The sequence below is a fragment of the Hevea brasiliensis genome, chromosome 7 (assembly GCF_030052815.1).
Source record: "Hevea brasiliensis isolate MT/VB/25A 57/8 chromosome 7, ASM3005281v1, whole genome shotgun sequence".
Taxonomy (NCBI): Eukaryota; Viridiplantae; Streptophyta; class Magnoliopsida; order Malpighiales; family Euphorbiaceae; genus Hevea; species Hevea brasiliensis.
In genome coordinates this window covers 105204378-105219958 of record NC_079499.1, presented here as the reverse complement: position 1 = coordinate 105219958, position 15581 = coordinate 105204378, and the positions used below count along the sequence as shown (strand labels likewise).

The following is a 15581-nucleotide window of genomic DNA, read 5'->3' as shown; positions in this document are numbered from 1 at the left end:
CCTATCTAAAATCGAATGGAAGGGTAAAACCGGTATATCACTAATGAAGAACCGCTAGTGCTCACGTTTAGATTTGGCTGCGCCTCAAAGTCTCGGCGAAAAGAGACTGCTCAGAACAATAACAAATTCTGATTCTTACAGTAAGCCAATTCTTTTGGATAGTCTTTACTGTTGTTACTTCCAATTCAAATTCCAGTTGATAGTCACGACTCAGAGTTGTCATGGGTCGACCTCCCAGTAATGGCGGCCCTGCCTTTCGCTTCATGGCCAATGAGGTATCTTCACTTTCTTCCTTAATTTTGTTTCAAGTTCGTGTGTGGGTGTGCGCGCGCGCGCACATAACATATCTGTATAAGGTTGCATGTGGGTTTCTAACTTTTAAATTTAGAGTTGAAAATGGAACATGGGTTGATTTTGCTACAGGGTTTGTCTGATTTTCTGGGTTTCGATTTTTTTTTTTAGTTGTATTTGCCTGTGATATTTGGTGCTGAGTTGAACTTGTAATGCCAATCCTGTTTAATTTCAATAAGTTTGTTAATTATTTATTTTTTTCCTGTTAGTTGAGATAGATAACATTTATCAATTCATTGGTGGAGTTTGTGCATGTTAGGGCTTCGATGGTATATCAATGTCACTCCCCTCTGTGGGCTTGGCTTTCGATTATTATTGTTATTTTTTTTTCATGAAGTTAAACTATTTCTGGTTTTTGAAAGTTCTAGGGTGTCGAAAAATATCAAATGGTGCTGGTAATGAGATAGAGTTAGGAACGTTGGAATGTGAAATTGATTGAAAGGAATTGAAGAAAAAAAAATCTGTATTGAACTGGCAATGGGAGAATGCCTTTTACAACCCTGTTTCACAATCTCACTGCCTCTTTCTTCCTTCATCAATTCTTCACAATTATCACAGGAATACAAACTAACAAAATAACAAAGAAACAAGATAAATGGTTGATAAACAACCCTCAGGACTTAGTCCCATGCAGAGAATGCTCTGCCCCTCTGAACCAGAGAAATACCAGATTCCCAAAAGCATGCCCTGCTCGCAGATGCCACCTCTTATCTATACTCTTCTTTACCCTCCCATCCTGTTGTCATCACATTCTCCCAGCATCCCATCGTTTTTGTTAAAAATTTCCCTAGAATTCTCTAGAATTTTCCAGGCTCTATTCCACATCCCTATCATTATGCTTCTAAAGAAACCTCAAGAGGGGAACACAGCTACAAGTGTGAGAATATTATTTGTTCTTTCGTTGGTCTTGTAAAAAAAGGTTTTAGAGTATGAGAACTCATTACAGTGGACAGAAATATTAGAGAGTCACATCTACAGACTACTGTTAATCATCTTTGGGCATCATCAACCACAATTTACCTTTTTTTTTTTTGCTTTATTCCTCTCATAGTCAATAATAATTTGAAAATTTTGAAGTTCCTATAAGTCTAAACATTTTCATACTTTTATTTAGTAAAAAAATAATAATTTTTAATGTATTTCAAATGCCAAATTTGCAATCAAATAATGGAAAATAAGTTATTTTCTCTAATAAATGTTTTCTTCAACAAATATTTTCTGTAGACATTATTCTTTTGTGAAACAACTATTGTTTTCCTCTTGTTTAAATTTTTAGTTATAAGATTTACTTTTCTTACTTAGATTTGCATAAACCATAAAGATTTTATTGCCTTACGCCGACTGGCCTTGCCCCTTTTTTTTTTTGTCATTGAGTTGAGGTTTTAGTACCTATCAATGAGGTCTCTAAATACTATAGTGCATGCACAATTATTATTATTGCAAGAGGAACTGTGATGTAGCAATTTGGAAGTTCATCTATCATTATGAATAATAAATCTAGACTTTAATGGATTGTGTGGTGTAACCAAAAGCGCAAAAAGTGCTTGCTAAAGTGCAAAAGCGCAACGACAAATAGGTGAGTGCTTTTTGATATGCTAAACGAAGCACGTTTAGTGAAGCTAGAATAAATCTACACTTTAATGGATTGTGTGGTGTAGTCAAAAGCGCAAAAAGTGCTTGCTAAAGTGCAAAAGCGCAGTGACAAATAGTTGAGTGCTTTTACATATGCTAAGTGAAGCATGTTTAGTCAAGTGAGGGCTTTTTGTATTTACAGTGCAAAGTGCATCAACTCCTAGGCCAATGTTGGAAGATGTTGAGATTGATTTAGATGAAAATTTTGATGGAAATGGATCTTATTCTGGAGATGAGGATGAAGGTGTCGAGGACTTTGATAGGAAATCTAGTGTTGATATCTAGGTTATAACTATGAATTTGAATACTAAAAACTTTTGGATGTTTGATAATTTCTTAAGGGTTTAAATTTTATATAGGATTTATTTTCTTTGCATATTATTATTAATTATTTTTTTTAAATAATTTTGTGCTTCCTTCAATGAAGCAAGCACCTTTTTTGCGCTTTGCACTTTAAGCAATGGGTTGATGCGTCGGTTTGAGTGCGCCTTATGCTTTTAACTACCTGTGTCCTTATTAGTCCATCACCTCATAAGGGAATGTTTAAAAGTATAAGAAAGTCACTGCCAATAAGGCTTATTTTTCTCGCTCACAAGAAATTGCTTATGTATGAATTCTTTATAAAAATATTTTAAAAAAGAATCATTTTATGTTGTCTACTTGTAACACTGAAAGTTAATTGGAAATTATTTTCTAACATTTGGAGTGTATGAGAAAATAATAATTTTCTTTCAATAAAAAGATCATGAGAATATTTGAATCTATTAGGACTTTATATTTTTCCATGTGAAGTTGTTTAAGTCTAAGTGTCCTTCACACATAGCTGTTGCAGAGGGATGGGTTCTAGATGGGTCTTCGGGAAGAAAAAGCGCAAAGGGAAGAGGAAGAAAAATGAGCTGGTGACTCAATCCCTAGGCTTTAATACCATGTAGAAAAAGAAGAGGAGAATTTTGGAGAATAAAATGTTTTATTATTTCCTCAAGCCTTGGGGATTAAATTGAATACATAAATTTCTGAATAGGAAACATGCATAATTTGTCAGAGATGCATTTAATGGCAAGGCTTATGCAAGATGTGGGCAACAGGATGAAGAAGGCAATGGCATCCAAAATGGCAGCAACAACTAATCATATCAAGATTTTATGAATATTATCAAATTAAGATGTTATTTTGATTATAATCTCTTGATTAAAGCCTTGAATGCTGACTATGATTATTGAAATATTATTATGATTGTAATCTCTTGATAAAAGCCTTGAATGCTAGCTATAATTAGGATATTATTCCTACAATGTAATCATTTAATCTCTATATAAGGAGAAAATGTTGAATGAATAAAATAAGCAGAATTTCACCACAAATTGCAAGAGGTCAAAGCTCCCTCAAACATGCTCGCATTTCCTTCCACCATAGGTCATTCAAGGAAAGGCTGAAACACTAACAAGGTAAACCCATCCAACATTGAAGGAGACTACCCTATTCAACGTCCCGTGACTTGATCCTATTCCAAGGCACATAACATAATTACAAGCAAATAATCTTCCTAATTAAGTAAAAGGCATAGTTGTCAAATCGAGATTTGAAATCTTCATTTTGTGAATCAAGAATCGAATTGAATCATGAGATCAATAAAAATTCTTAAAATTAATTAAAGATTATATATGTTCTAAAGAATAAGTAAAAAAAAATATATATCACAGTATCATATTTTGATAAATATAGAATTATCATTTAGCTAATGAGAATGATGCTTTATAATAGAACAAAATATTCTTATTATGTTATATGGTTTTATGTTATAAATTATGAACTTTTGAGTTGTAGACGATGATTATCTTTGTGTATTTACTAAAGCTCCCTTTTAAATTTGAACAAATAATTAAATAATGAAAAATGATAGTGGGTTAAATTAAAAGGTTAGAATATGTTAATATAAAATGTCATTATTTGGCGATTATAATTAAACAATTATATTAAACAAAAAAATAAAAATAAAAACAAAAATGAAAGGAAAAAGAGAGTCGGAGAGGGAAAAGAATGGTTAGTGGAAGGAAAATGATTAAGTAAAGCTTTTATATGCTCTTCTCATAGTAAAAAAAAAATAAAGTGAAATATTAAAATTTGAAGCTATAGGGTCTAACAACCCTCTAGAAAAAGAATCGACTGAATCGATAGATTCATATTTGATATTCACCCTATAGATTTGAATCGTAAGGGGGGAAAATCGGATCAAATCGTAAGATTCCGACAACAGTGATACAAAGAATTCTTACTAGTTTAGTGTGATTTCTCTAATCTAATGCATATTTACATTAACCTTCCTTAACAGAACATATATTTGGAAGTTAGTTTAAAGTTTGAACACTAGAAAACATCTAAGAAAAATACGTCATATGGTTAAAGTAAATTATTATAATCATGTTGATTGTGACTTTAATTTATCGTCTATTTCTTACATGTTAGTTATTTTTATGGATATTTTAACTTTGCCATTGATGTCTAACATTTTATTATACATTATGGATGAACAGATTTTTTTAATGTTATGATGAACTTTTTTCTTTTTCTATTTTTTGTAGGATATAACTTTCTTATATACTTTTTTTTTAATGTATATTAGTAAGAATATTTCTAGTCTTGATGAATGGAACATCTAATAGGTGTTTTAAATGTTAATCTAATTAAATTTATTTATTTTTAAATAGCGTATCCCTAATGTTTTGTACGCAAATTTTTAAAAAATTGTCATGAAGCATCTATATACATGTATTATAAATTTTTTTTTTTTTTTTACTTTGAAAAAGTTTTGAAAATGATTTCCTTTGATTGATAACTTCTTTTGTTAATCAATTCTCTAAAGTGCCTTAAACATTTGAAATTATGGAAATGCTTTTCAAAAAATATTTTCCACAAAACAAATGAAGCTTAAGAGAGCAACAATTATGCTTATGAATCTTTTTGTCTTTTCTTTTCAGTACTTATGGGTGTTTGTGTTGTACATGTTTAGAATGCTTAATTGATTATTACAAATATGCACTAAGAAAACCTTTTTTCCTTTGCGGAAATGTATATTACAAATGATATTTTAGCCATATTTTAAAAGTTCAGATGATGTGCTTTGCAATGAATAATCCCTTTCTTGCTCAGGTTACCGAGATGGAAGGTATTTTGCAAGAGCACCATAATTTGATGCCAGCTCGGGAAGTTTTGGTAGCTCTTGCTGAGAAGTTCAGGTTTGCCTTTCGCTTTCTTTTGAAAACTTCGGATGTTGGCCTTGTTTTAATATTAGCATGGGGATTGAAATCATGGGGCTCTTGTATTTGGTTGTAGTGAGTCTGCAGAACGAAAAGGGAAGATTGTTGTGCAAATGAAACAAGTGAGACAATTTTATTTGTGTTTGCCTCTGGCAATAAGAAGTCTCTTAGAGTTTATTTCTCAATTGAATTATGATTTATAGGTATGGAATTGGTTCCAAAATAGACGCTATGCAATAAGGGCAAAATCAAGCAAGGCTCCTGTGAAGTTAAATGTGACTCCTATGTCTCGAGAGGAGTCAACTCCTGTGAGGAGTGTGCCCCAACCTGTAGCTGCTTCTATTCCTACTCCTCTTCCTACAACCACGGCTGCTTCTTCAGGTAGGTTGTGTTCTCAAGTTTTGAGGACCTTGTTGCCCTTGCTTGATATTTGTGCATACTTATGTAGTGATATTTATTTATTTATTTTGATACTGTCTCAAATTGAGTCTAGTAAGTTGGAAGTTGCTGCCTGCTTAGATACATACACTCGGTAGCCATATGCAACTCCAGTCCATTTAAAATGTTTAATACCTATAATTGGGGTAATGGCTTTTTGGCCCACAGTCAATTTGGCCAAAGCAGTTGCAGGACTGAGCAAGTCCTAATTTTGTAAGTTTGATTGATCAAATAGTCTCTTTATGTATATATGTTATTAGGTTAGATTTCGTTGATGAATACACACATATCGTACTTCTTAGCTTGAGCAAGTAGGCATTGTTTTGTGTCTACATATGCTGTTTTATCTCTTTTCCCTTGATGATGTGCTCCAAGTTGCACTGAGATTAGGGGTGAGCAAAGGAAAAAATTAGTAATTTGAATCATCCAGCTGCTTCCCATTTTTATTGATGAACACCCTGGGAATTCCAAATTTATAAACCAATGTTCCTCCAATCATAATCATTGCTTCCTCTTTGCTTGTTTTTGCTTCTTCTATTGTTAAAGTTCTATGTCATTCTATCATATCATCTGATTTGAACTGAATTAGATGCTAAACTGATATCATGAAATATCCTTGTACTATTAAGAAATTGTGTGAAACCTTAAACCATGTTTCCAATATCCAAGTCTTAATTGTGTAAACCAATGTAAGAAGAAAATAAATATATATATGGAGTTTACACAAACAAGGGTCAAGTATAATGTACCTTCATTTTTAATCTTAATGTTTCATCGCTCCTTTTCAAACTTGTTCTCATTCTATTTTTCTTATATTAGTTATCCATGCTTTGTTTGGTTCTAGCATATGAGGAGAAAAACAGTGTCAAAAATGCCTTTTTTTATTGAGCATTTTTTGGTAATTATTTTTGCAACTTTCCTTGCTTCTTCCAGAAAGTAAATATTTGTCCTTAAATGGTGATTGACTTGCCACTTTCCCCGTGTTTGGAAACTAAAATTTTACAAGAATTCAATTCAATTGATTTCTTTTGCTCAATTTTTATGGTTGAAATGAAAGAATTCAATTCTGTTTAACTTACAAAAAGTTCATTTTAAAAGAAGTAAAAATCAAGTACGATTGTGAGAGAATTTAATTGAATTTTTTTCTTGCAAATGATTTATTCCAAAGGAAGCCTTTAAGTTCTTATTAGCTGTTCAGAAACTGTATCAAACAGCATATGGAACAAAGATCGAAGAACTACTATTCACCCCTCCCCCTGACAATGCTAAAGAACTCATTATTTTAAATTCATGAGAAGCTTTTCATTTTTAAATTCATGAGAAGCTTTTCATTCTTTTTTTTTTTTCCATCACTTCTTGAATAGTCTCTAGTGCAGCGAGGGCTACTACAGAAAATTCTTACATGGAATTTGAAGCCAAATCTGCAAGGGATGGGGCATGGTAAGTATTTGGCACCATTTTGGCATTTTGGTTGGGAATTCAATTGATGAGATTTTAATGCTTTTTTGGTTTCTTATTGGTACTTTTCTTTCTTTATTTGATAGATAGACATATTACTAGAATCTGTTTTAAAGTGTTATCTTCTTTGTCAGGTATGATGTTGGGACTTTCCTATCCCATAGACATTTAGACACAGGAGATCCGGTAATAGTACTTGAGCTCATTTTTCTTTTAAATATTCATGATTAATTAATTAGAACTGATCTACTGATTTCAGATAATTCTGGATCCTATTAATATCTATAATCCTAGAGTCTATTCTTCCTTCTTTTAGGAGATTTGAATTCACTAAAGTACACAAGCATTCACCCTCTTTCTAGGGCTTCGTGCAAGCTACCAAATGGTTCCCATTTTTAATCTGCCAAAACTAACATTTGACTGATCTTTGTGCTAGGAATTAGGAGACTTAACTGAATCTTGTTGTACTCTCTACATACACTAAGAGCCAACAAAAACTCTTGACGTTGTACAAAAATGTGTTGTTTCTAAGTTTTTATAGCTGTTTGCCACTTGGGAATAAGGGAGTTCCTTTTCCGCCCCTTCTTGGTGTTGTGGGATACCTTTTTTTGGTTTTTCAATCAATCTGCTCCTTATGCTCTGTTCTGGTGATACTGGTAATCTCAGGAAGTATTGGTTCGGTTTGCCGGTTTTGGACCAGATGAGGATGAGTGGGTTAATATTCGTAAACTCGTCAGGCAGCGGTCCCTTCCTTGTGAAGCATCAGAATGTGTTGCAGTTCTTCCTGGAGACCTCATACTCTGTTTTCAGGTGGAAATTTCTAATCATAAATGAGAATAAAAATGATTAAGTAAACCATTTTTGGAAGGATTCTATCTTGAGAACTCTTTGTTTGATGCACTTGAAATATTCAGGAAGGTAAAGATCAGGCTCTCTACTTTGATGCGCATGTTCTTGATGCACAAAGGCGGAGGCATGATGTAAGAGGTTGCCGTTGTAGGTTTTTGGTGCGTTATGATCATGACCTATCTGAGGTAAATTTAAGTTTCTTTCCTTTTTCTCTATTACCTCTACACAAGGCCCATTTGAATAGTCTTAAGGCAAAATTTATGACAAATGGGATGATAGGTTGTTTTGTTTACTCTGGTGGCTAGAACTTTTAACTTTTATTATTCCCCATATATTGATGGGTTTTTTCCTCTTACGCAATGAAATAATTTCATTTAAAAAAAAAAACTGTGGGTTTTAACAGTAATGCACACCTTTGCATGGTCTTAAGTACTAGACATTCTCTTGCTTTAGGGTATTTACCTTGTTGGAGAAGATGTTAAACATAAAATTTGACTTGATTGGACCTTATCTTTGATTGATTTTGATGGAGTAGTGTTTTCTGCTGAAGCCATATGTGTTTTTATGCATCAGTGCAAGCAATTTAGCCTTTTGAATTACAGACTTAAAAAAAAAAATAAGTTTCATCTACAACTCAAAAGGACAACGACATTGATGGTTCATAGATATTTGTCCTAGGTAAATCATTCACGCGCTAACATCCTTGATATAATATAGGATCAGGACATCATTTGTATTAGTGTATTTGATTATTCATGTTCTCTTTTAGCCTATAATAATAATCTTCTTCTTCTTCTTCTTCTTCTTTTTTTAATTACTTTATTATGCATTTTTTGTAGGTGCAAAATTAGTTTTCTTTAGTGTTATACTTATGCATTCAACACTAAGCAACATCTAAATGATGATGCATTCTGTAATTTGTGATGTCTATTTGGTTCTTAAATGATCATAATAATGCATTTTGTGATGTTGGGTCATTGTTTACTTAAATCTTTTGATCCTCAGGAAATTGTGCCACTCAGAAAAGTTTGTCGCAGGCCTGAAACTGACTATAGGTTGCAGCAACTTCATGCTGCAAATGACATGGCAACTAGTGACCAGCAGAAAACTAGCACAGATCCTTCTACAGCCAGCATCCAAAGGGTTGCTGTTTCTGCTGCTGAAACAATGCAGAAGCTACAAAATGCTGATGTTGCCACAGTTTGCCCAGTTCCACATGCTAACATTTCTCATGCTGCCAAAATTATGATTTCAGGGCCAAAAAGTGCTGAAACTAGCAATGCTGTCAATGTCGGAAATCCTACTGTTGTCCCCAATAGCACTCTTAGTGCTGAATCGAGTGTTGTTGCTCCAAGTAGGATTTCTGGTGGCTCTGTTTAGAGAATTTTCAAGGAGGAAAATGATAGGTTCATGTACTATTATCATTCTATTTTCTTGATGAGCTCATTTCCTCTTGTAGAGAGGGCCGGCCATCCATCAAAATGATGAATAGAACCTGAATTCAAGGATGACCGGCAAATATTGGGGATTGCTCCATTTTTATTAACTTTGTGGGACTCTAGTTAATATCAACAGTAGTAGTGTGAGCTGCTTTTACATTTGTATAATTCTATTTCTTTTTCTGGTAGGGTAATTATCTGGATATGGTGCCTTTTCTGTTGTCCTATTTCTAAGCATTGATGGTTTCCAAGAACGTGAGAATTGGGTAATGACTTTTAACTTATGCCTTGAGTGCTAGGGAAAGCTTTATATCTTGCAAGTGATAGATGCTAAAGAAAATCAGATCTTATTGCAGAAGCTTCACTGGCTTTAAAGTACAAGTATCTACCAGAAGCATTCGGTTTGTTGTGAAAGGAAGAATGAATTGGCCCGTCTTTAACAATTATTTTTAAATTTATGCGATTGTAATATTATAGTCTTTCAATTTAAAATAATAATTTCTTTTACTTAGAGAATTATTTTGTTATACGTGGTACAAGAGGTGAATTTCACCTATGATACATGAATTTTGAGATCGGTAACAGAATGATACATAAATTTCAAATTTTAACTTAAAACCTCTTAAACTTTAAGAAAAGTAACTTTAAACTCTATGTAACCTGCAATCGTCAGTTTAACGGTAAAATGATGACATATCACATCTAAATAGGTTTAAAAATTTTATATTCCCTTTCTTTCTCTTTCATCATATATCACTCTCACTCTCTCTCATCTTTATTTTGTTTCTCCCTCTTGCATTCAAGGCCTTCTTCATCCTCCCAACTATTCATTCTCTCGGCTCCTTCTTCCTCGCTTGCGGCTTTGAAACCCATCCACTTCCATCCTTAGTAATTCTATTATAAGGGCATCTAGATCCAAATTGCTTTAGCCTATTCATTCGATTAACTTTTATGTCTTTATCAACTTGAGGTTTTTTTTTCTATAGAAGAGAACAACATACACCTATCAAAAAAATTAATTTCATAAAAGATGCAGTATACATCAAATTTTGGGTAGTGACTTCTTCTTCTTCAAGTTTTACTGGCTTCTGCTAGACAGGTTTCTTCCACAACCAAAACATCCAGGCCATCAGGTTTAACTTAATTTCTTTTTCATTGTTTGTTTTTTGTGTGTGTGTGTGTGTATATAATTTTAAAATCAATTAACATAAAAATAACTTTAACCAAAAATACAATAATCTCCTTTCTCCTTGCCTTCATTTAATTCTAGATTTTTTGCCATGTTGAAGACTAGGTTCTTTTTTCTTAATTTGGGTTTTATTGGAAGGGTTTTTTTTTTTTTCTTTTCTTTCCTTATATGCCTTGTTGTTGGATTCTAATTATTTTTCCTCTTTTTCTCTTTTGTTTTCTCGTTTTGGAATTTTTGGTGGGTAATAGTTTTAATTTGATAATATTTGCTAAAATAGGTATGAAGTGAGAGAGAAGAAGCCCATGGAAATAATGTTTTTCTTTTTTTTTTTCCTTTTTTTATGCCATATTTTGGTATTTGATACGAGACTAACAAGATTGAAGGCCATGAGAAGTATGGAAAGTGATTCAAAATGAGAGATTGTCGCATTGAAGAAGCAAAGACTTTTTTTTCTATTTTTTTTAAGAAATTTTTGGAATTTTTTGTTTATAGATATTGAGAGAATTTTTGTTTGCAATTTTTCTATTCTACTTCTTTTTTTTTTCTCATTTCCATAAATCATGTCTTATTTAATTTTTATTTTTTTTTTCTCTTTGGGTGAATGGAAAATGCAGTAACATGATCATGCTCCTTTACCAAGCCATAATTCCGATGTGGTATACTTTGCAGCTTGAAACATTTCTACACACTAGAGTTTTCACATCCCGAAGAAGTAAAAGAAACTGTTAAATAGATAATGGATGAAGTTCTCTTCAAAGTTGTGAGAGAGGATGTACAAGAAGTCAAGAGGATAAAGAAGGTATTGAATGCAAGAGAGAAAAACAAAATAAAGTTGAGAGAAAGTGTGAGGGAATACATAGTGGAGGATAAAGATAAGATGTATCATGTCTAGGGGTAAGCATTCGATTCGAACCGAAACGAACCGAATTAAATTATGAAAACCGAATTACATATTTTAAAAATCGAACCGAATCGAAATTGATAAAAAATTGAATCGAACCAACCGCTTTATTTTGATTCGGTTCGGTTCAAACCGATCAGTTTTGATTTTTGTTTGATTTTTTAATTTAGACTTTATTTTCAAGTTATTTGATCTAATTTTGATTTTGGTTTGAATCTAATAACCATTAATCAATAAAATTAAACAATTTATATATAAAAAATAAATATATTTCATAAATTTCCCATAAAAATAAATCAATTCAAAAATCAATTTGGTTTGATTTGGTTCGATTTGAATATATAAAATTACTATTCGGTTTAATTTAGTTTAACCAATTTTTTTTCCTAAAAACTGAATCGAACCGAAATAATCGAAATTTTTATAATATAAAATCGAACCGAACCGATTGAATTTTAAAACTGAACCAATTGAACCAAATTGATTCGGTTTAGTTTGATTTTTCGATTTAAATCGAAATCTGCTCACCCCTAATTATGTCATCATTTTATCTTTAAACCGGCTATTGCAGGTTATATGGAGTTTAAAGTTACCTTTATTATAATTTGGGAAGTTTTAAGTGAAAATTTAAAGTTTATGTATCATGCTGTTACCAATACCATGAGTGAAATTTACCGTGGTATAAGAGAATAATATTATAAATATTATATTTAATTATTTAAATTAAAATATTAGTTTTAATATTATTTTAATTAATTATATATGTCGCAAGGGTTTTGCGGTCGCCTGGACGAACACTCACCGAAGTGGGAAAAGTGAGGAGTCGCCACTTTAATTTTGAGGAAAATTAAAGAAAACCATTTGTAATAAAAAATTAAAAAAAAAACCACTTCGAAAACAGAGATTCTAAGTTTGGGATCCGTATATGGGTGGGGAAGGTGTTAGGCACCCCACCTTGTCCCTTAATGAGGGTAAACAGATTTAATATTATGCTCTTTATAAATTAAAATTGATAATTAAGGGGTTGGGATGACAATGTTAATCCTTTGTATGGATGAAAGGAATATTTGATATTTCACTATTTAGGGTTGCCCAAGAACACGAGTAGATGAGATGGCCCTTTAGTGAATAGTTGTTACGTAATGAATTTTGTAGGGGGTCGATTTAAATATTGAAGTTATGATATTTTGGTTTGGATTTAAGTTAAGGGAATTCGGGTAAAAACTCTCTCCCTATTCCTTGATGTATTTGGTTAAAAATTTAAGCGGGAAATTTCGGATAAAAACTCTCCTCCGATCTTCACGTATTTTATTAAGATTTTTGGCCGAGCATACGGGTAAGAACTCTCCCCCGATCTCTTAGTGTTGAGTGTTTTAATTGAGAACTCAGGTAAGAACTCTCCCCCGGTCTCTTAGAGTATTCTGTTTTAAATTTAAGCAGGAGATTTCGGATAAGAACTCTCCTCCGATCTTCACATATTTTATTAAAATTTTGGTTGAGATTCGGGTAAGAACTCTCCCCAAATCTCTTAATATGTTGCGTTAAAAATTAGATTGAGTTCGGGTAAGAACTCTCCCCCGAACTCTTAATGTGTTGCATTAAAAATTAGATTGAGTTCGGGTAAGAACTCTCCCCCGAACTCTTAATGTGTTGCGTTTAAAAAAATTGGACTGAGTTCGGGTAAGAACTCTCCCCCGAACTCTTAATGTGTTTATTAGAATAGCGTTTGTAGGGACTTTAAAACTAAGGATTCAGGTAAAGGGTCTCTCTTGACCCCTTTCATGGGAATAGAGTACCGAATACGTAAGAAACCCGTGTAATGCTTTTCCTAGCCTACGGGACCTTATAACTAGATAGTGGATAAAAGACTGAACTCTTTATCGATCTTCCGCCTGATCATTTTATTAGAACTCTTCGATCAGCGATATCCGATCTCTTTTTTATCGCTAGTCCGGGATCCGATCTTATCTCTATTCCCAATCTATTATATTATCACCTGGGCTGGCTCCGAAGTCCGACCTCATAACTTATTCGTTAATTTTGCTTCCGACCTATCCGTCCTATGCTACACCCACCTTCCTTTGTCATTTTTATTTATTATTTTTTTTTTAACAAAGGCTCTCATGTCAAAATACTCCTGCCTATATTCTCTTGAGTATTTACAAGTTGCCTGTGACTTGAACGTCTACTCTCGAAGGAAATGGAAACTAAACGACGATAAATGGAATTTGCGAATGAAATAAAAAACAGAAAATAACTATTAGCCTAGACAATCTATTTTGAGATTTAGCTTGACTGGATATTAAAGAAATTTTAAAAGAAAACTGGAGAAAACAAAACAAGGATGTTCAATGAAACAACAGTTCAGACGCTTACCTATGGGAAGTCGAGGAGACAGATGAGCTGACTTCGAAATCCACAGGTCTTATAAAGAAGAGAGCTGTCGGCCGAAAGACTAGTACTTACTTGAGGTAACAGGAAACAGGTCATAATGAAGTTGAATTTGGGAAGCAATGCCAAATACTAGAGTTGTGGGAATGAGGTGATGTGAAGATTGTTGCAGAGGGATTGAGAATGGAAGTTTCAGGACTTAGAGCTCCTTTCGATGGAAATACTCAAGAAAACTGGTTTCTGAAGTTTTTCCACACTTTGAAAGCTCAGAATGGCAAGCAGCAAGACTGAATTAAATTTTAAAGCCTTTCCACTATAATCACCATCACCTTTTTTTTATCATCTCTCTACAGTATTGCATGCAGGTATTTATAGGGAACGGGTGTCTCTAACGAAGGGTTCAGGATCTTTGCCAGGGGGGAGACGAAGGGTTTAGATTCAAAAGGACATAATCTGATGACTGAGAATAAAAGAGAATCAAAATGGAGGGTCGGGATTCCGTTTAGAATATCTGTCCTTTCTTTTCTTAATCTAACGGCTCAGGGTCTTGCCTTACAAGATGGATCTGAAGGCTGAGAATAAAAAGTGCCAAACCTGTCATTCGCTTTTTGATCCGAGGGCTCCGGATCCATCCTTACATTTATGATCAACGGTGGAGATCGAGATGTACATGACTGTCTCAACTATTTTGGTGTCAGGCGGCTAGGTGGGTGTTTCTACAAATGAGACATGTGGTGAGGATCTGATCATGCCTACAACGCTTTAACTAACTCGGATCTGACAATGAAGGGAGTTGATTGAAAATTATTTAATCTCTCTATGCTTTCCGATCTTTATTTTCTTCTGATCTCCCTATTATAACCCTTTTCTTTTCCGATCTCTCTCTTGTATCGGGTCCTCTCTCATTTCCCAATCTCTCCCATTCTAGATCCTTCTCTTTTATCTGTCTTGCATTAGTCAACGCAATAAATTCTTCAGTTACTGGTGCGTCCGCTTCGATTTTTGTATGCAATAAATGCCAAGGCCTTATATATATATGCCTCGATAGGAAATTATTTTCACATCTCACTTCTCCTTTCTCAGTTTGTTTTCAATGCACCCCTTCCCCAATTCTAGCTTTTTCCAGTGATAGTTCTAATTATGATGGCCATTTTGATCTTTTTCTGACTGCTTCTTTTGCCCCTCACCTGAAAATTTATGACCCCGGTCATTGGAGAGCTATGAGCACATAATCCAATGACAGTGAGGGAATCGGACTAATTTACAGATCAAGATAGAAAGCGATGGCTGTGCCGATCTCGAGTCGATCTATCGGTATAATGGGTAGACCGATCTCGGATAAGAGGACTGCTAATTTCAATCTTAATGTCGGTGACCGCCTCTTGAAGTTCATTTGGCTTCCCACCACATTGGGCATCCCGACTGCAACTCGGTTCTGGCCGATGACATCGGTGATGACTCTGCTCAGTATCATGAGAGTCATAGTCACCCTATCTGAGCTGCACATCTATCCAATATTTGTGGCTAGCTTTCTGATCAAACACATCTTTTGATTCAGCCACAAGACTAGGCTTTGACATAGGCCAGCATTTGGAGTAGCTTCAAGTTGGGTAGAATGTAGTGTTGATTTTGAGAGATCGCCCAAAGGATATAACCCGATCTTTTGAGATCGCCCAAAT

General features: G+C 33.7%; 1 protein-coding gene across 2 annotated transcripts; it reads left to right on the top strand.

Annotated features, from left to right (window-relative positions):
* Nucleotides 1-84: 84 nt before the first annotated feature.
* On the top strand, nucleotides 85-9589 carry LOC110666798 (protein SAWADEE HOMEODOMAIN HOMOLOG 2). 2 transcript variants are annotated; one of them, XM_021827407.2, is made up of 9 exons: nucleotides 85-275; nucleotides 5131-5216; nucleotides 5314-5359; nucleotides 5441-5618; nucleotides 7052-7115; nucleotides 7268-7319; nucleotides 7800-7943; nucleotides 8048-8167; nucleotides 8988-9589. In XM_021827407.2, the coding sequence occupies exons 1-9, from the start codon at nucleotides 222-224 to the stop codon at nucleotides 9360-9362; spliced, it is 1119 nt and encodes a 372-aa protein (XP_021683099.1). In that variant the 5' UTR covers nucleotides 85-221; the 3' UTR covers nucleotides 9363-9589. The 2 variants fall into 2 exon arrangements, with proteins under 2 accessions (XP_021683099.1, XP_021683098.1); XM_021827406.2 differs by having other exon boundaries at nucleotides 7040-7115.
* The last annotated feature ends 5992 nt before the right edge of the window (nucleotides 9590-15581 follow it).